This window comes from Aplosporella prunicola (assembly GCF_010093885.1).
Source record: "Aplosporella prunicola CBS 121167 unplaced genomic scaffold K452scaffold_14, whole genome shotgun sequence".
NCBI classification, from domain to species: Eukaryota; Fungi; Ascomycota; class Dothideomycetes; order Botryosphaeriales; family Aplosporellaceae; genus Aplosporella; species Aplosporella prunicola.
Genome location: NW_022983542.1, coordinates 131,989 through 148,668, shown reverse-complemented (window position 1 = coordinate 148,668; position 16,680 = coordinate 131,989). Strand labels below are relative to the sequence as shown.

The window sequence follows — 16,680 nt, the reverse complement described above, 5'->3', positions numbered from 1 at the left end:
AGGCGTTTAGGCAACGGTCTCAGTCTTGGTCTTCTTGGCAGCAGGAATCTCGGCCTGCGCGTCGGCCGTGGCATCGAGCTCCCTCTTCTCCTTCTGGCCAGTAAGCTCCCTCTCGGCCTTCTCGAACTTGGCCTGCTCCTCGGCGGTCATGTTGGGCAGTAGGGGCTGCTCCTCCTTGGAGTGCAGGTTCAGGTGGAAGGTACGGATAATCGAGTCGGCATCATCGATGGCGATGGGCCTGACGTCAGCCATGGCCTTGATCTTGGCGGTAACAAGCTTGACCTGGGCGTCAGTCATCTCAAGGCCGAGCTGCTCAACACGGCTCTTGATGGCGTTCCAGCCAGTCAACCTCGAGGCGAAGTGGACGTAACGGCTCATGCCGAAGTCGGCAGGGTTGATGATCTCGTAGGTGCTGGGGTTGTTGAGAATGGCCTTGGCGTGGATACCAGCCTTGTGGGTGAACGCGCAGAAACCAGTGATGTAGTTGTTGAAGGGAACGTTGATCTCAACGGCCTCGGCAACCATATCCTCAATCTCCTTGAGCTTGGACAGCTTGTACTTGCCGGTGACGTAGTCGTGGTCCGCAACAATCATACGGGCCATCAGACCACCAAGAGGGGTGATACCGTTACGCTCACCGATACCAATGACGGAGGTGTCAATGTGGGTAGCACCGGCCTCAAGGGCGCAGTAGGCGTTGGCGATGGCACATCCAGTGTCATTGTGGAAGTGAGTCTCAATGTCGCAGCTGACGACACCGCGGAGAGTACGGATGAGGTCGTAGACCTGGCGGGGAGTAGCACAGCCAACGGTGTCGGCAATACCGACACGGTGGACACCGACCTTGTCGACAGCGCTGTAGATGGAGAGAAGGTCGACCAGGTCGGAGCGGAAAGAGTCCTCCGAGGAGAAACGGATCTCGAGACCCTTGGACTTGACGAAATTGATGACCTCAATAGCAGTCTGCTCCCGTTAGGTGCTGCACACGCTTGACATGCTCGGAAACACTCACGTTCTTGATGTAGGTCATGTCCTTGCCGTGGGAGTGCTCCCTCAGGTAAGAGGAGGTACCAATGACAACGTCAACACCATCGACACCAGTCTCGACCGCGATCCTGGCATCGTCCATGTGGCAGCGGACGTGGGTAAGAATCTTGGCCTGTTGTGGGTTAGCCAAACCGATCTCGATGACCCGCCTGAAATTTTTGGTAATAGTATCTGACCTTAAGGCCGAGCTTGCAGATCGCCTCGCAGTCCTTGCGCGACTGCTCGGAGGCAGCGGGCGAGGTGAGCTCGATGTAGTCGACGCCAAAATCATCCAGCGCCTTGGCAATCTTAATCTTGGTCTCGGTGTCGAAGAAAGCGTTGGCGAATTGCTCGCCCTCACGCAGGGTCGACTCAATGATCTTGAACCTCGAGACATTGCTCAGGAAGTCACCGACGGGCTGGTAAGGGTTCGACGGACGGGGGTTCTGCTTGGTCTGTGGCGTAGGTCAGAGTTTATGTGAGAAAAGGTGAGACGTGAGTCCATGATGTTGCTCACGGTAATGCCGGTGAAGCCGGGGTGGGCTGCGTGGGAGCTCAAGTCAGTCGTGTGCGCCTTCAGGTATGACGGCATGGGGGGAAGAACATACAGCTGGTGCCGTTGGCGTCGCCGTTGAGGCCATTGGAGACGCCATTGCTGGCCGGAGCATCTGCGGGAGGAGACATTATGGTTGGGACTGAGGTTGTGGTGATGTAGAGGGAGTAGAGAGAGGCGGGCGTTTCTATTTGAAGTTTTTTGCTGATGACTGGAACGGCCGTCTCGCTTTCTTGCTGCCACCAGGCGCCGATCTCGGCTAGTGCCTAAAGGCCCGCCAAGGGCCCAAGCCGCTGAGGTAACGTGCGGGGATAATAAGCCGTTCGCCATTTGTTGCGGAAGCACTACTGCAATTGATCTCTCCGCAAGGAAAAATGGGGGAATCGCTGCAGTTTGGGGCTTTAGGGCGCGTCGCGGCCAGCGGGCCTGCGGGCAGAGAGCGAAAAGTCTGGGGACACGGAAGCCACACAGCGAAGAGCTTTCCTTAGGCCCTGTTGATCCGCAACGTCATCTTGCCGCCCTGCCAAATTTTTTAGATCCAGCCCCAGATTCATCCACAGCCCAGTGACTCATCACAGACAGCAATTTGGACTCTTTGGACAGTCACTTCATCTCAGATGCTCGCGGTGCTGCTTCGGTCCATTGTATCGGCATCTTTGCCGGGAATCGGTCTGTCTCATGCGTCTGCTGTCAATCGGTGATTCAGAACGACGGTCTGCACTTCACTCGACTTGCATGCGGCCTATGGCAAGCAATGTGGGTATACCTATGTTTAATTCACCGGATATATCTTCTGATGCAGGTACACGGTAGTACTTAAAAGCAGAAGTAGTTCCTTGAGTCATTCTACCCCATGATCATTTTCTGTTCTACCTAGCACGCGTTTCGAATGGGGGTCTTGTGGAACACCCATGTCTATCGAGTAGGTCTCGTCTATATGGTTAACTTGACTACCATCTCGCCCGCGACCTCCGGCCCGACACATGCAACCAGCTCAGAAATGTGTCCCTTCAGTGAGCGCTTGTCCGTCACCGCACCCTGTTCCCAGGCCACAAGGTCCTGTTTCGAGTTAACCATCGGTAAAATGATGAAGAATGGCCGGACTACTTACTGTCATCTTGACAATCAAGCCGGCTTGGGGCACCGCCATTTGAATGTTGTCAAGATCAAACTTCTCCAAAAGTTCGCTTGGCGATGGCACGCCAGGCATGCCTAAATCAAGTATGGATACACCCTCATCCGCAGCCTGAGCCGCACGAGCGGGAGAACTGGAGAACTTCCATTCCTCTTCAACATCAGTTGCCTCCGCCCCCCTCATAGGAGTATCTCCCCCGGCAACATCGGTTTGCCTTTTCTTCAGCTTGTTCTCCCGCGCCATCGACACGTACTTCTTTTCGTCCATCAAGGCCCGCAGTTCGTCATCCAGAACAGCCCACTCGTACGACTCAGGATCGAGCACATACTGAGGGCGGTAATCGCCCTTGTATCGCATCTTTCTACAGTTGTGAATGTAAAAACCCATGTAATAGTACTCGAGCCCGAGTTCTTCGGCCAGCGCTGCTTCACGCAGTGCGCTTATCTTGCCGAAAGAATATTTCTCAAAATCCGAATGATAGATGAAGTAGACGCCGCTAACAGCGTGTGGGAGAAGGTCAAGCACGGCTATCGCGATGAGACGCCCGTCTAACCTGTAGCACTGATGAAAGGAACCCAGCTTTGCAGCAGTGGAATCTTTGTCTGAACGATGATGCCGAAGAGGAGAATCGCATAGAAATCTTGTGAACCCCTTACGCGTAACCTCTTCGGGCTTGTCATGGTGGACGGCCTGCTGATAGTTGGAAAACAACTGAAACTTCTCCTCGGTGAAGTTGTCGGGTTCCAAAGTCACCTCGAAGCGGTGGGCTGGCTCAGGTGGCCGCTTGAGGTTGGAATACTCCGCCTCGTGGACTGCTTCAAACAAGTCGAACGTGTTCCGCTGCCGAGTTTTGTCCCTGGTGAATAAGTCATCAGTCATGTGCAAGTCTACCTTATGTATGCGCTGGCCGACCGCTTACTCTTTACTCTTCGGGTATCGTTTCTTTGCTTCACTGATGTACGGTTCCCCAAGGACGAACTTATTCCATCGACTCACCGCCTGCCTTTGATCCCTGGCCGGGTGGAACTCCACAGTCGGGAGCCTTCCAGGCGTCAGCATAAGGAGTTGTCGTGCAACCCCAGAAACCTGAAACTAACCTGATAGTATAGTGCGGGCAACAGGCCCTCAACACATCGGGCTTGTAGAGCAGAGTGCCTGAGCTTCGCCACAGTCAGCTACGTATGCTCGTACCTCTTGTACCACGGCTGAGGTGAGGAAGGCAGGTTACATCGCACGTGGCGATAGTAGACGTTTTTTCTTACCGCCTCCATCCTCGGTCCACCAAGGCCTGATAGTGTTCAACGTTCAGCTCCTTTGTGTTCGCATAATACGCGGCGCCTGGATTAATGCGTCAATGGACTAAACTTTGCCAGTGGTGCTGTGATCGGCGAGATTGCAAGCGGTTCATCGGCGAAATGAGAAGCTCTAGAAGCCCAAAGATCTCCACACCATCGTGGGGAGACTGGGGGGAAGACTGGGGAAGCATCGGGCACGTGACGGGGTTTGGAGGTACGTGGGTATGTGGAGGAGAGAAGCCGGCCCAGGAGCCAACGCACGGGAATTGGGGGTTCTCTGACTCGTATCTTCATTCTTGCAATAGCCGCAAGAGCTCGACTGATATCCTGTTATTTTAAGAAGTCAGGCCGTGGTAACAAGCGGTGGGACGGCATCCAGCCAGACGGCCACGGGACGCGGAAGCGACCGATGACTGGCGCGAAACTCACCGAGCGGCGTTAGGAAGGAGGCGGGCCCAGCATATGCGTCCAGGGCTTGCATGGCTGTACCTAGCATAAGCGCGGGAGGTCGCGGGTACAACTCAGTGGGGGAAAAGCTCGACGGAGAGGGCAGCTTCGGACGGAATTTGATCTTCCCGCCGGGCGGCGCAGGTGACAGTCGGGCGCGCGTTCGAGGCGAAAGGAAGCTCTCCGCTTGGCCTGGTCGAGGAAGGATTGCAGGTGCCACGGTGCCACGACGGGCAGGCGGGCATTGATCTTCAAGGAGACTCCAAGGAGGAGGTGCGAGTGGCCTCACTTTCTCACGCCTGCTCGTGGATGGTGAGAGGTCCCGCCCACGTCACGGCACAGCGATGTCACGCAGCGGAATCCGAGTGAATGACATGTCTAGCCGACTCGTGGGACGGAGGGGAATCGGCGCAGAAGACGTGGCCGGGCGGCGAGGGTGCGGGCGCGGCGACGGGCGGCCACGAGATGGCGCGCGGCCCCCATCGCGCCTCGCAGGCGGCAGACGCATGCAAGGCGCCTGCTTCTGCCTCTGGCTCCGTTCAGCCTACGCGGTGCCTCGCTGCTAAGAGGCAAGGCCGATTTCTGCGCGGATGCATCTCGTCGATCAAGGCTCTTGGCGCCCATCTAATTAGTTCTCCCACTTTTTTTGGGCTATGCCCTGTCCTTTCACGCACGATGCGAAAGAGGGACTAACTACCCACGATGCTCCGCTCCTTTCACCTCCTCAGGACATTCGCCTTCTCTCAGCCCCGTCCTCCGCGGGACTGAGCTTACCCTCTACGCAAGCACCTCAAAACTCTTTCTGCCTCCGCTCCTCGCTCCTCTATCTCGCCAGCTCCGCCGCCGTCCGTGTTGCCCGTCTTCAGCCTCCTCTTCCTCCAGCTACCTCACTAATTTCGAGCCCACGCGAGCTTGTCCGTTCCTTCTCTACTCCCGTCCCTTGGTAGCCCGAAGCAAAGAAGAATCGACGTCATCGCAGCGCGCCTAAAAGCACCAGACAGCATGGCCCAACAGACGCTCTCCATGCAGGCCAGGACTGGTCGGAGCAACCAGCGTAAGTCCTCCCACGAGACATTGTCGCGAGCCGCGGCCCTCGCGCGCCGCCCGTCGAGTCGCGCATCCTCAAGGTCCAGGCTAATTTTTTTCTCCGGTTTCGCAGGCTACGGCAGCAACGGCGAGCGCCTTGTCGCAGGTGTCGTGCCACTGTCCGCCGACAAGTACTACGTCCTCCTGATCCAATCCAACCGCAACAACAACTGGGTCCTCCCCAAGGGCGGCTGGGAGACCGATGAAGCCACCGCCCAAGACGCCGCCTGTCGCGAGGCCTGGGAAGAAGCTGGTATCATTTGCACCATCACCTACGATCTCGGCTTCATCGACGAGAAGCGCAAACCCGAACAGCTCACAAAGGACGCGCCACGCGCCAGCTACCACTTCTTCGAGGCCACTGTTGAGAAGATGGAGAAGGAATGGCCCGAGTCTCACAAGCGGAATCGCAAGTGGTGCACCTACGCCGAGGCTGCCCAAGCATTGAAAGACCGCCCGGAGCTGCTCGCAGCGCTCAACAAATGCACGATGCAGCGGTAGCCAAGGAGCGCAGAGACCGCCCGCTCTCACTGAACACGACATACCCTGCTGTTGGCTCCGACGGGCGGTCTCGGCAGACGCATCTTTTTTCCTAGCATTTTCTTTGTTCAAGCATGCTGGTCTCGGTTTTCTGGCTCGACCAAAAATTGGGGTAAAGGAGGCTCATAGATTTGATTTTCCCCCTTGATTCCGGCGTTTGTGTCACGGCTGCAGCAGCTAGAAAAGACCGCCTCCTATCCAAACAGGATGGTTCGTTGGAGCACCGCTCTAGTCCACTCGACTCCTCAAATTACATACCCGCGCTGATGGCTTTGCCTGTGCTGAGGACCGTCTTTTTTCGAGCATCGAATTTATCGATGCATCAAGCTCTATTCCGTCTTTACGTGATTGCTACACTGTCATGTTGCACGCACTAAAGGGCAGGATGACTGCATTCGATGGTCTGATGTGTTGTCCCCTTCTAGCCATGCCGGTGTACATTGGCAAATGGACAGTTTGCTCCTACAACAGCTAAGTATCGTAAAGCCAATTTCTTTGTTCACGTGGGTATTTCTTTGTCTTATTCTCTACTCGCACAAGTCATATCATCGGGACTATCATGGCATCATTGAAGTCACTGTTCAAGTCTTGAGCATCAGTATGGGGGCTGCTGGAGGCTGACGTCCACGGCATGTCATGCGGAACGGATAACGCCGAAGAAGATTGCTTCCCCTGAGACATGGCAGTAAATCGTATCCGGGTGATGACATACTTTGGGGTACCTAGGCAGCATGTGAGTTGGAGATGGCGACTTGCTTCCCCTGGACCCCTTAATAACGGCTGGTCCGCCTCACGCAATGGTCTGTTTTCATTATAAGCATCGTCGAGTCATAGCGGTTTACTCGCAACACAGGTGTCCTTTGCATTTTGGCTTGGCCCCATCCGCAATGAGACTTCAAGGGGTAAGCAGGGGTTGGAGAATGGGGAGTGCCCATGGGGCAAACGAGATGAACATCGGCTAATCTCTGGGGTTTCTGGGCATACGGGGTGAGGGGTGAGACCTATGATAGAACATTATGGATGACGAGCGGGAGAACACTTCGACAGAAGTCTGAGAAGATGGTATATTCAAACATGGGGAGAGCGTCCCAAAGCTGACGCGAAATCGAGAATTACCAAAAGTATGCAGATTTGTGCGATTTGTGGTACTCTGAGAAGGAAAATTAGTCAATGGCCAGTTGGCATCACGTGGAGCAGCTTGATCTTCTGAACGAAAAAATTTCTGCAGCTCAAAGTTTCGCGATCGCGACGCGCGACAGGACTTCGACGCGGCTCACGGGTTTGGTGTTGAGGGCTTGACTAGTCCACATGCGGAATGGTGTGCAATTAGCGAGCAACCCACAATCCCTCAGAAAAGTTCGAAGTGCGCACGCACTGGACGACGACAACCACGACATCGCCCACCCGACCCCGACCACCCTCCGGACGAAGATACCATACAAGGTCAGTCGACGACCGGCACCGTTTTCGCCATCGCGTGCAGCAAGTTCAGGCACCGGACAAACTGGAGCAGCATCTGGACTGGTGGAGACGGGACTACTGCGTCGGGACACGAGGCGGGCAGCATTGAGCTTCCAAGGCCTTTTGCTCCCAGATATCGCGGTCGCCGCTAGTGAGACTACGAAGGCTCGAAGTCAATCTATCGAAAGTCCGCAGCCATCGCCATGGTTGTCAGTCGACACGCACGATGTTCCAAATCCCGTGAAGCAGCCTCTGGTGCCTGAACGCGCGAATCGCCTGGATCACATCACATTGGACGGAAAAGAACAGAAAGCTGACATTGATTGCTCTGCAGTAATCTTCGACCACCGCAAACATGGGGTACATATCACATTCAAACCTTTTTCTTCCAAGACTAGGCGCTAACATGTCTGCAGTATCTCTCGCGACTCTCGTCACAAGCGCGCCGCTACCGGTGCTAAGAGGGCATACTACCGCAAGAAGAGGTATGCATAACCCGATCGCTCCTGTTTAACCATGTCTGACATGGCAACAGGGCTTTCGAGAAGGGCCGTCAGCCCGCCAACACCCGTATCGGCACCAAGCGTATCCACCTTGTCCGTACCCGTGGTGGTAACCGCAAGTTCCGTGCCCTCCGTCTCGAGGCCGGCAACTTCTCGTGGGGCTCCGAGGGTGTCGCCAGGAAGACCCGTGTCATCGTCGTCGCCTACCACCCCTCCAACAACGAGCTGGTCCGCACCAACACCCTGACCAGGTCCGCCGTCGTCCAGATCGATGCCGCTCCCTTCAGGCAGTGGTACGAGGCCCACTACGGCACCTCCCTCGGCCGCAGGAGGCAGAAGGCCGCCGCTGGTGAGACTGAGGAGGCCAAGAAGAGCAAGAGCGTCACCAAGAAGCAGGAGGAGCGCGTCAAGGCCACCGGCAAGGTCGAGTCTGCCCTCGAGAAGCAGTTCGAGGCTGGTCGTCTCTACGCCGTCATCTCTTCCCGTCCCGGCCAGTCCGGCCGCGTCGACGGTTACATCCTGGAGGGTGAGGAGCTCGCCTTCTACACTCGTGCCATCAGGAAGTAGAGGATTGGCATTCATCGTGCGGGTTCTTTACGGTTTATGCGGGGTCAAAATTCGGTCAATGGGCATGTACACGGGCTGCAAGGAGTCTTGCTTTAGCAGTCACAATTGAAGTGGGTATGAATAATACCAAATCAGCAAGTCATGCCTGTCGCCTCGCACATCTAGTCAACGTGCCTTTCGTTGTAGTGACGCCTTCCGCTGTGTTCTCTCGACTGCCTTTAACCACGGCATACAAATATAGGCGCCGTCTAGATTTCCTCGCCCAAAAACTTTCATTCACATGCACCTCACTGCTGCAGAGACCACCATCTGCCACACCACAAAAAAGCTCACCGAGCCACCCACGCACGCACGCCTGCCCCTCTCCCCTCCACGACCACGCGTCCCGCGCCTATCCCTCCCCACAACGCCCACCACCAAAAATCGCGCTGCCGCGGTCCTTTTCTTCCAGCATCGTCATGGCCCCCGCGCCAGCTCGTCCGACAGATAGCTCTCTAGCGTCTGGGTAGTCTGCTCACACAGACCAGCGCACCGTGCGTTGCGGATGATGACTATGTACTGTGCTTGCGGCTCCGGTTCACGGTGGCTGGCTGTCTGGCTGCTTGCTGTTTGGGTTTGTTTGGCTCAGCTGCTTGGGTCTGTTGTGGCGTGTGCTGTGTAGGGTACTTCCTTTTGCCCGAAGTAGTTAAGGAACTGCGAGCGGATTGTGCTTCATGAACGCGGTGTTTGCTTGCTTTTTGGATAAGTGATGGGCTTTAGTAGCAGGACGGAAGAGACGCTTGAGGCGGGGCTGAGATGAGAACGCGGGGAGAATGCGGAGGTGCGGGGGTGCTCTGGTAGCTTGGGATTGAGGGACGGCAGCGGCTGCGTCTGCAGTGTGGTGGATGTGGAAGTGGGTTGTGTGCGAGGCGGGTTCGGGGTCTTTGGCACAGGGAGAAGTTATGAGAATGTGGCATGGTGGCCTTTCTCTCCGTGGTGAAGAGGTGGTGAGACGGAGCAATGCTGGTGTTGTTCGTTTTTGTGCTGCTTAAGATTTCTTATAGCTGCTAGTTTCTGGTGCCGCTTGCGTGCACTGATATTTCCAAGAGTGGTTCTGTTCAACTGAAAGGGAAGAACACTGCAGGAATTAGACAGTGGAGCAGAATTTAGGAGATTCATGAATGTTTGTCGAGAAACACGCAAAGATAAATTGGTGCTAGCAACGGCAATGTGCGCTTCTAGTCATGAATGACCAATGACAAGCAGTTCTTTCGTGTCTCCAAACGACGAGACGCTGTCGCGAGGATGCTAGGTAAGAACCGGATATCCTGCTGGTACAATTGCGGGCTGCAAATGACTGCACAAGCATGAAGACGCGCACGAAAGGAAATTTTTGGGTGAAGTATTGTCGATAGGTCAGGGCCTATCTAGAGCATACAGGGGTTCTCATCTTCTACCTCAAAAATCTGCGACATCGGAGCGAGATATTTACAGAGTGTCCTGGAGGAGCTTGTTCATCTTGGCGAGCTTGGAGGAAACGGAAAGGTCAATGGTGCGGTCGCCGATCTCGACAACGAGACCACCGCGGATGTCGGGGTTGACCTAATTGCGCAATTAGAACTCTCAATTGCTTCACTGTTTGTTGCGCGCACTCACCTTGGAAACGACCTTGAGCTTCTTGCCCTCGCCGGCGTACTGGGACTTGGAGATGGCGCTCTCCAGGCGGCTGAGGGTCTTGTTGTCAAGGGGCTATATCTGGTCAGCCTGCAATTCCCAATTGGGTTCCTCCCGCCCGCGATTGTGTATAACGTACAGCAGCGCTGGTAATAGTAAGCTCGACCTCGCCGCGGTAGGCGCTCATGAGCTGAGCGAACTTCTCGGTGACGGGAACGAGGACGGAGAGCCTGTTGTTCTCGGCGAGAGTCTCGAGGAAGTTCTTGACGATGCCCTCCTTGTCGGCGCCAACATACTTCGAGAGCTCGGCGACAACGGCCTTCTTGTCCTCGGCCTTGAGAGTGGGGGAGGCGAGGACCTCAGCGAGCTTGGCGTCCTTCTTGAAAACACCCGCGAGGCTGTCGAGGGCCTTGGAGGTGCCGTCGAGGCTAGAGGTCTTGGCGGACGCGGTGTACTGGAAAGTTATAGCCGTCAGTGACACTGCGCTCAACTCCAACAATTCCATCGCGCGCATCCGGAGGCCCAGCAGTCCATCAACCCGGCCCGGTATATTCCCCAATGACATACCAGAGCGCTCGCGTAGGTGCCGTCAACGCCGTACAGGGCGACGGGCGGCCTGGTGGAAGCGGGAGCAGCTTGAGCGTAGCTCCTCAGGACGGTGCGGGGCGCAATTGCGGCGCGAGGAGCGGCGGACCGCGCGGTCTGAGCGACTGCCCTGGCGGTGAACATTATGGCAAAGAGCGGAGAGCGAGATGGCGGCGTGTCCGATGGGGCTGTTGGCGGTGTTGCAAGTCCTGACTTCCGATGAGGTTCGCTCGGCGAAAAGCATCGCGGGCTAGCAAGTCTTGGCGGATCTTCACCCGGCACGGCTGCCTTTGTCCTCATCCACTTTCAACGTGCGATTGAAGACATTCTCGACCTACAGCTAACACCAAACGTCTACTGGATAGCGATTGATTGAAATGGCGATGATATGCCACCCGATTGCTGCTCAAAAGACGTCTCAACTCCATCCCCTCAAACGACCGCCCCGGCTATATCTGAAGCTGTCTACAAACGCAATCCGGTCACGATTAATCCAACTGCGCCTCGTTCATACTACTTCTGCTCCAGAACACATGATGTTACAGCTTCACCGGACATGTCTACCGCCACACAATCATTCATTCATTTATACTTGCTAACCTGCTAACCTTGCTTGGGCTCCTCAAAAGGCGTCTCGTACGGACGCTCCGCCTGGGGAGTGATGCGGGCCAAGTGACGCCGGTGTCCATCGTCCCAGTCAAGCAGCGCGCTGTGGGTACTTACGCGGTTGTCCCACACAACGACAGTACCCGGCTCCCACTTCACGCGAGCCTGGAAGTCAGTGCCAAGCGCGACGTGGTTAAACAAGAACTTCAGCAGCATGTCACTCTCTTCCTTCTTCAAGCCCAGGATACGACGAGTGAACTGAGCGTTGACGAACAACGCCTTCTCGCCAGTGACGGGGTGCGTCCGGACGAGCGGGTGAGTGTTGGCGACGGGGCTGCGCCGCACGACACCACCGCGAGAAAGGCTGTTCTCGGCCTGCTCAAAGCCAGAGTGCAGCGCTTGGAGGCCATGAAGCCTCTTCTGGAACTCTGGAGAGAGGCGGTTGTACGCTTCCACCATGCTGGCGAACACCGTGTCACCGCCAGCCTCAGGTCCGTCGAGGACATAAAGGAACGTGGTCCCCGGAGGCTGCTGCTCAAAAGTGACATCGCTGTGCCAGGTCACTGAGTTTGTCCTTTCTTGGTAGTAGTCTCTAGCAGCCGTGTCTTCAGCACTGCGGTGGACCAAATGGATCTCCGGATAGCCAGCCGGCGCACCGCTCGAGACATGAATATGATGCCGACCGAAATACGATCCAAAGTCTAATGCCTCTTGGATGGGCAGGTCTGCCAGGTCCTGGTCGCGGAACGCTAATGCGACGTTAGCTGAGCTTTCAACAGTCCGAACGGATTTCCTTACCAACAACTCTCCGCTCTGCAACGAAGCGTGCCAATTCATCCTTTCCCTTATCAGACAGTTTGCTTAGTTGCACGCCATGGACCTCGGACCCGATCTTGGGCGTCAGCGTCTTTGGCTTGACGTCCGCAAACAGGTGAGGGAACGACAGATCGGCATCTTTGCCGTGGTCGTAGTGGGTAAAGGGTTCGAGTGGTGGGTATCTACATCTCGTCAGCTTCCTCCTTTCATCTTTCTTAAACTGAGTCGCATTCTCATACGTCTTCGAGTCCCAAGTGGGCAGGTAGTTGGGATACTTTGCAGGAGCTTGGTGCGCGCTGCCCTTTTCCTCGTACTCCTTGTTGTATGCCTTCGGGCCAGTGATGAACGCCTCCTTGTAGTCGATGGGCCCGCGGACGGGTGCCGGCTCAGCAGGAGTCTGGACAGCGACGGGAGCCATTTTCTTTTGCTTCAAAAAGGTATGCTCTTTTGGTTGGATTCAAAGATTCCTGGTTCAAGCTGTTGCAAAACTGGCAGACTGCACATATATCAATCCTTCCTCTCGGCACGCCACTCTCCTATCAGAGAGCGCCATGGCGACCCTTTCACGGAACGGATAGAGTTCTCTATGCAGGAAGCGGGGAGAGAGTCCAGTCTCCTCATTCTCCACCATCCTCAGTCCTACAGTGCAAGGGAATGCGCGCCATTTTCATCCTCGTCTCCCAATCAGCGACTGCAGAAATGGCATCACATGGCCTTGATATTGGCAATGCTCCGACGGTCATGTATACAGATGTTATGTTACGCACAGCTCGCCTAACGACCCCTCTTGTTTGGCTGTTGTACTATTGGACAGAGCACAAAACCCATGTTCGCTGATGCAGATAGGCCGATTCTCAACTATGCAAGCATCATAGTCTGTATTCGTATTCTAGTTAGTGTGACGCGACGCCTAGCCCCTATCACGTCACGCGCATCACTTACCTAATCGGGGAACGCGGGTATCAGACCGACAACTTGTTTTGAGCTCACCATGGCCCGACCGGTTGACGTGATCCGCTTGGCACCGGGAAATGCTGGAGCATACTTTGCCCCAGGCATTCGCTGCAAAACACGGAAACCCAACCACCATCTTTTTTGTTGTTGTCCAATTACCATTTTCGGACCACACAGCTTCCATCGATAGCGTTGTGTCTTAGACATTACATCGGCTCAAATTCCCGTTCACTACATCATGGGACGCCGCAACCCATCGTGCCTCCGCGTTGCGACCGCTGGTCTTAACCACATAGGTCCTGCGACGGAGTCACCGTTCACCTCGACGCAGTACCAGTTTATGGCCTCGGAAGCCAGCGCGTATGAGGAAATGGCATCCCCACAGTTCGACGCGCTCGCGTGGTCGAAGAAGACGGACATCCAGCTCGAAAGGATCCTCAACCCTCAGTCGGACGAGGATTTGGCCTTTGACGCGTCTGGATCTGAAAAGCAAGACCAGTCCAGCGAGACATCTGAGAGCACCGAACGCTCTGATTCCGAGTCGAGCACTCGCCAGGTCCCACCAAAGAGGAGAGCAACTCGCAGGGTAGGTTTGCTTTCTTGACAACGCGTGTGCGCGTCTAATAAATGAACCAGCGGACATACACCCAGGAGCACCAATAGCTCTCTGAACAGCAACTTTGCAAACCAAACCAAACCAAACCAAACCACGTTGCCAGGGGGTCACTGCAGCCATTGGTCCGATGGAGGTCAGTCGGAGGCCCACATTTTCTGCAGATGCCCCGCACTCCTCAGCAGTAGTGGGTGTACGCCCACATCAGCCGTGAAGCGGGGGTCCTCCACCCAGAGACAGGCGGACCAAAACCTTACAGCACCAGCCTTTCCAGCTGTGCTGTAAGCTTTTTTATTCTTACAGCTGCATTTGGGTACACCTATTCCCGGGACCAGAGACCTGAGGGCGCAGACAGATTGCAAAACGACCGCCCTCGTCTCTGCGACTGAAATTGCCGCGAACACATCATCAAGCTGCTCCACCAAAGCTTGAGTTCTAAACCACAGCTCGCAAGCATTTACACCGCTTTTGCACGCACGTGAGTACGGGTACATTGGGAGCTTCTGTGGCGATGTGCAGCGGTGCTGTTGCATATGCACTTGTGCAAACGTGTCTATGCAGATCTTCCAGCTGGGGTTGTTGACGATCCGGAGCGGAGTGGGGTTGTAGTGGAGGGAAGTCAGGGTGAGAAGAGAACAACAGCGCTGGCGCAGCAGTGGTGCTGCACCGCTGTGTCTAATACCTGCCTACCAAAGCATACACAGCACGCTAGCAATTAATGCTGAACAGACTTAAAAAGAAATAAAAAATCGAGTCTTTTTTATATTGCCGTCCCTTTTTCTTCTACTTTGTTCTTCTCATCACTTCTTCTCACCTATCATGCTCCCTCTTGACGCGACGGCATCCTTTGTTATGACCTTTCCTGTCCGTGGAGTCCCTGCTTTCAAAGAATCCTGTCCGGTTCGTAATAGTAACGTCCTTGACGATTATATGAGATTAACACTCACCATCGAGACTGATTGGCTATCTCGCTGAGCAGTCGAAGATATTCTACACGTAACGTCTCCTACCGTCAAACGAACCTCACCGTTCAGCGAACCCCACCAATCAGAGCATGCTGTGTGGGTCTCTTCCGCGCTCTGGTTGGTGCGCTCGCTTCGCCGTACCGGACGTTAACTACTAATAAACATAATTTTAGTACATTTGCCGTCTATCACTAGACTTCAATCCAAACGTATAAGGTATAAGAATCCAAGATAATTCAAGAAATTCCATCGCTACCAAATTCGTGCCGAGGAGACACTCGAGGAAGCCTGAGAAACTTTTTAAGTCATAAAATGCCTAATGATAAATTTAAAAGGATTTGTTCAGTCACGACTCCCACTGAAGTTCGAAAACAAAATGCTTCACATGTTTCATGCTCATGTAATGTCTCTCATCGGGTAATTGTTACTTCATCTAACTATTAATAGGGAGGCCGCTGAACGGTGAAATTCATTTAAGAATTAGGGCTACACGACTAATGTCCCTTACCCTCAACCCGCTTGATTTCCGCCAGAGCATCTTCAATAAACTTCTTAGTCCTCCCGTCGGTGAATCGTGACTGGTATTCCATCAGCCGCTGTCTCCAGGCATTCCATTTTTCGCGATTAAAGTCCGGTTGCTCTCCTTTTGGGACTTTCCCAAAGTTGAAGCCGGTTTGGACATTGCTCCACAACACCTCTCCAGCGTACAAGAACCAAATACAGGCGGCGCGCACCGCAATCGGAGTCGGCAGGTTGGAGACAGCATTGCCTGGGCCTCTAGGTTCCACAAAGGCGTAATGAAAAGCAGTGAGAGACCAGAGTGACCAGTTGGTGCAATCGGCCGTAGAAGTACCTGTAAGCTGTGCGAAGAAGACAGATAGGTTCTCCCAAGCCTTTTCATCCTCTGGCAATATATCGGAGTCCAGAGGGTCTTGGTTTTGTTAGTTTAGACGATTTGTTGGGCACCTACTCGTAGTCACTTACCAAAACTTCCGAGTGTGTCGGCAAAGACGGGCCCAAAGCCGCCGAGTTCGGTATAGACAAGGCTGTCGCAAGATCTTACTGGCTGGCCAGAGTCGTCTGTCAAAGCTACTTTCCGTAGCTGTTGAAGAAACTCCACGAGCCAGCGCAGTCGCATGGGGTCGTCGGTTCGTTCGACAACTTCGAGCACGCATAGCGATAAAGCGTAGATCTGATCGCCAAGCGCATCATCACCTGGTATACGAGCTGGAGCCAAGTCCACGATTTGCTGCACGGCATCCGGGAGCGATTGCTGGGCTGCACTTTCATGCGGCTGCTGCACAATCGCGTTCAATATCTTGAACTCTGGCCTGGGTTCCAGATAGGCATGGATTTTCGCTTGGCGGTCACGCCATGACTTCGCCCCGCCGAGTCTCGACATCGTGCAAAGAGAAGGTGAAACAGAAGATGGAAACAGACAGGAAAGTGGTGTGGATGGAGGTTGTGTCTGTTTTTAGGTTTCCTGGTTGGCCCCCGCCCCCAAGCTCCGCCCCCAAGCTCCGCCCTGTGGCCCCCGAACTCCGCCAAGTAGCCGCTCCACCCGTTGATCTTTGCGCCGGCAGTTCCGCCCATTCTGCCCCCGCAGGATGCGTACATAGGCCAACCTGGTACATTTGCTCTCTATTGGACCCCATCGGCAATATCCCTCAAACTAACATTGTTCTTGCGTAGGTCAACGTTGATTTTGGCCATATCAACTGATTACATTGCGAGAATGTTGATACTATGCTAAATCAATGTTAACACTAGGTAGGATATTACAGATCTATATACGCAGTAGGGAATGTAAAACGGGTCTCGGTCGTGAGAGCACAAAAATCCAGGAGGCAAATCCGCCAAAGGTAACAACACAAT

The 16,680-nt window shown here is 54.7% G+C and overlaps 8 protein-coding genes across 8 annotated transcripts; 3 read left to right on the top strand and 5 right to left on the bottom strand.

Moving 5' to 3' along the window:
- Positions 1 to 6: 6 nt before the first annotated feature.
- K452DRAFT_228601 (uncharacterized protein) lies at positions 7 to 1,710 on the bottom strand (the record flags this gene model as incomplete). Its single annotated transcript, XM_033536975.1, has 5 exons — positions 7 to 963; positions 1,013 to 1,159; positions 1,224 to 1,481; positions 1,544 to 1,580; positions 1,631 to 1,710. 5 exons carry the CDS (start codon positions 1,708 to 1,710, stop codon positions 7 to 9), a joined length of 1,479 nt encoding a protein of 492 aa, XP_033396936.1.
- A 684-nt stretch (positions 1,711 to 2,394) lies between these two features.
- Positions 2,395 to 4,759, bottom strand: K452DRAFT_318885 (uncharacterized protein). The gene is made up of 7 exons (XM_033544195.1): positions 4,439 to 4,759; positions 4,292 to 4,336; positions 3,977 to 4,052; positions 3,812 to 3,874; positions 3,634 to 3,756; positions 2,691 to 3,570; positions 2,395 to 2,638 (listed from the first exon to the last, which is right to left on the bottom strand). Exons 1-7 carry the CDS (start codon positions 4,503 to 4,505, stop codon positions 2,513 to 2,515), a joined length of 1,380 nt encoding a protein of 459 aa, XP_033396935.1. The 5' UTR covers positions 4,506 to 4,759; the 3' UTR covers positions 2,395 to 2,512.
- A 699-nt stretch (positions 4,760 to 5,458) lies between these two features.
- On the top strand, positions 5,459 to 6,043 carry K452DRAFT_228525 (uncharacterized protein; the record flags this gene model as incomplete). Its single annotated transcript, XM_033536970.1, has 2 exons — positions 5,459 to 5,510; positions 5,616 to 6,043. 2 exons carry the CDS (start codon positions 5,459 to 5,461, stop codon positions 6,041 to 6,043), a joined length of 480 nt encoding a protein of 159 aa, XP_033396934.1.
- Positions 6,044 to 7,875: 1,832 nt separating this feature from the next.
- Positions 7,876 to 8,771, top strand: K452DRAFT_287929 (uncharacterized protein). The gene is made up of 3 exons (XM_033540560.1): positions 7,876 to 7,903; positions 7,960 to 8,028; positions 8,079 to 8,771. Exons 1-3 carry the CDS (start codon positions 7,899 to 7,901, stop codon positions 8,611 to 8,613), a joined length of 609 nt encoding a protein of 202 aa, XP_033396933.1. The 5' UTR covers positions 7,876 to 7,898; the 3' UTR covers positions 8,614 to 8,771.
- Positions 8,772 to 9,602: 831 nt separating this feature from the next.
- On the bottom strand, positions 9,603 to 11,073 carry K452DRAFT_351392 (uncharacterized protein). Its single transcript, XM_033545713.1, has 4 exons — positions 10,834 to 11,073; positions 10,406 to 10,720; positions 10,249 to 10,341; positions 9,603 to 10,194 (listed from the first exon to the last, which is right to left on the bottom strand). Exons 1-4 carry the CDS (start codon positions 10,993 to 10,995, stop codon positions 10,081 to 10,083), a joined length of 684 nt encoding a protein of 227 aa, XP_033396932.1. The 5' UTR covers positions 10,996 to 11,073; the 3' UTR covers positions 9,603 to 10,080.
- A 170-nt stretch (positions 11,074 to 11,243) lies between these two features.
- K452DRAFT_271899 (uncharacterized protein) lies at positions 11,244 to 12,756 on the bottom strand. The gene is made up of 3 exons (XM_033539062.1): positions 12,513 to 12,756; positions 12,256 to 12,455; positions 11,244 to 12,206 (listed from the first exon to the last, which is right to left on the bottom strand). The coding sequence occupies exons 1-3, from the start codon at positions 12,689 to 12,691 to the stop codon at positions 11,455 to 11,457; spliced, it is 1,131 nt and encodes a 376-aa protein (XP_033396931.1). The 5' UTR covers positions 12,692 to 12,756; the 3' UTR covers positions 11,244 to 11,454.
- A 597-nt stretch (positions 12,757 to 13,353) lies between these two features.
- On the top strand, positions 13,354 to 14,249 carry K452DRAFT_36621 (uncharacterized protein). Its single transcript, XM_033546573.1, has 2 exons — positions 13,354 to 13,813; positions 13,864 to 14,249. The coding sequence occupies exons 1-2, from the start codon at positions 13,590 to 13,592 to the stop codon at positions 14,123 to 14,125; spliced, it is 486 nt and encodes a 161-aa protein (XP_033396930.1). The 5' UTR covers positions 13,354 to 13,589; the 3' UTR covers positions 14,126 to 14,249.
- A 967-nt stretch (positions 14,250 to 15,216) lies between these two features.
- Positions 15,217 to 16,258, bottom strand: K452DRAFT_359018 (uncharacterized protein). The gene is made up of 2 exons (XM_033546237.1): positions 15,790 to 16,258; positions 15,217 to 15,736 (listed from the first exon to the last, which is right to left on the bottom strand). Exons 1-2 carry the CDS (start codon positions 16,205 to 16,207, stop codon positions 15,300 to 15,302), a joined length of 855 nt encoding a protein of 284 aa, XP_033396929.1. The 5' UTR covers positions 16,208 to 16,258; the 3' UTR covers positions 15,217 to 15,299.
- Positions 16,259 to 16,680: the final 422 nt, after the last annotated feature.

Bases quoted from the DNA above. Each gene is read 5' to 3' on its own strand.
- K452DRAFT_318885 (XM_033544195.1), bottom strand. From the start codon at position 4,505: ATGCTAGGTACAGCCATGCAAGCCCTGGACGCATATGCTGGGCCCGCC. The intron at 4,053-4,291 runs GTCAGAGAACCC...GCATTAATCCAG, and splicing joins TTGCAAGAATGAAGATACGA to GCGCCGCGTATTATGCGAAC. The intron at 3,571-3,633 runs GTAAGCGGTCGG...CTTATTCACCAG, and splicing joins CGATACCCGAAGAGTAAAGA to GGACAAAACTCGGCAGCGGA.
- K452DRAFT_287929 (XM_033540560.1), top strand. The intron at 8,029-8,078 runs GTATGCATAACC...ACATGGCAACAG, and splicing joins GCATACTACCGCAAGAAGAG to GGCTTTCGAGAAGGGCCGTC.
- K452DRAFT_351392 (XM_033545713.1), bottom strand. From the start codon at position 10,995: ATGTTCACCGCCAGGGCAGTCGCTCAGACCGCGCGGTCCGCCGCTCCT. The intron at 10,721-10,833 runs GTATGTCATTGG...ATAACTTTCCAG, and splicing joins GCACCTACGCGAGCGCTCTG to TACACCGCGTCCGCCAAGAC. The intron at 10,195-10,248 runs GTGAGTGCGCGC...TTGCGCAATTAG, and splicing joins AGCTCAAGGTCGTTTCCAAG to GTCAACCCCGACATCCGCGG.
- K452DRAFT_271899 (XM_033539062.1), bottom strand. From the start codon at position 12,691: ATGGCTCCCGTCGCTGTCCAGACTCCTGCTGAGCCGGCACCCGTCCGC. The intron at 12,456-12,512 runs GTATGAGAATGC...GACGAGATGTAG, and splicing joins CCCACTTGGGACTCGAAGAC to ATACCCACCACTCGAACCCT. The intron at 12,207-12,255 runs GTAAGGAAATCC...ACGTCGCATTAG, and splicing joins TGCAGAGCGGAGAGTTGTTG to CGTTCCGCGACCAGGACCTG.
- K452DRAFT_36621 (XM_033546573.1), top strand. From the start codon at position 13,590: ATGAGGAAATGGCATCCCCACAGTTCGACGCGCTCGCGTGGTCGAAGA. The intron at 13,814-13,863 runs GTAGGTTTGCTT...TAAATGAACCAG, and splicing joins AGAGGAGAGCAACTCGCAGG to CGGACATACACCCAGGAGCA.
- K452DRAFT_359018 (XM_033546237.1), bottom strand. From the start codon at position 16,207: ATGTCGAGACTCGGCGGGGCGAAGTCATGGCGTGACCGCCAAGCGAAA. The intron at 15,737-15,789 runs GTAAGTGACTAC...AACAAAACCAAG, and splicing joins CGACACACTCGGAAGTTTTG to ACCCTCTGGACTCCGATATA.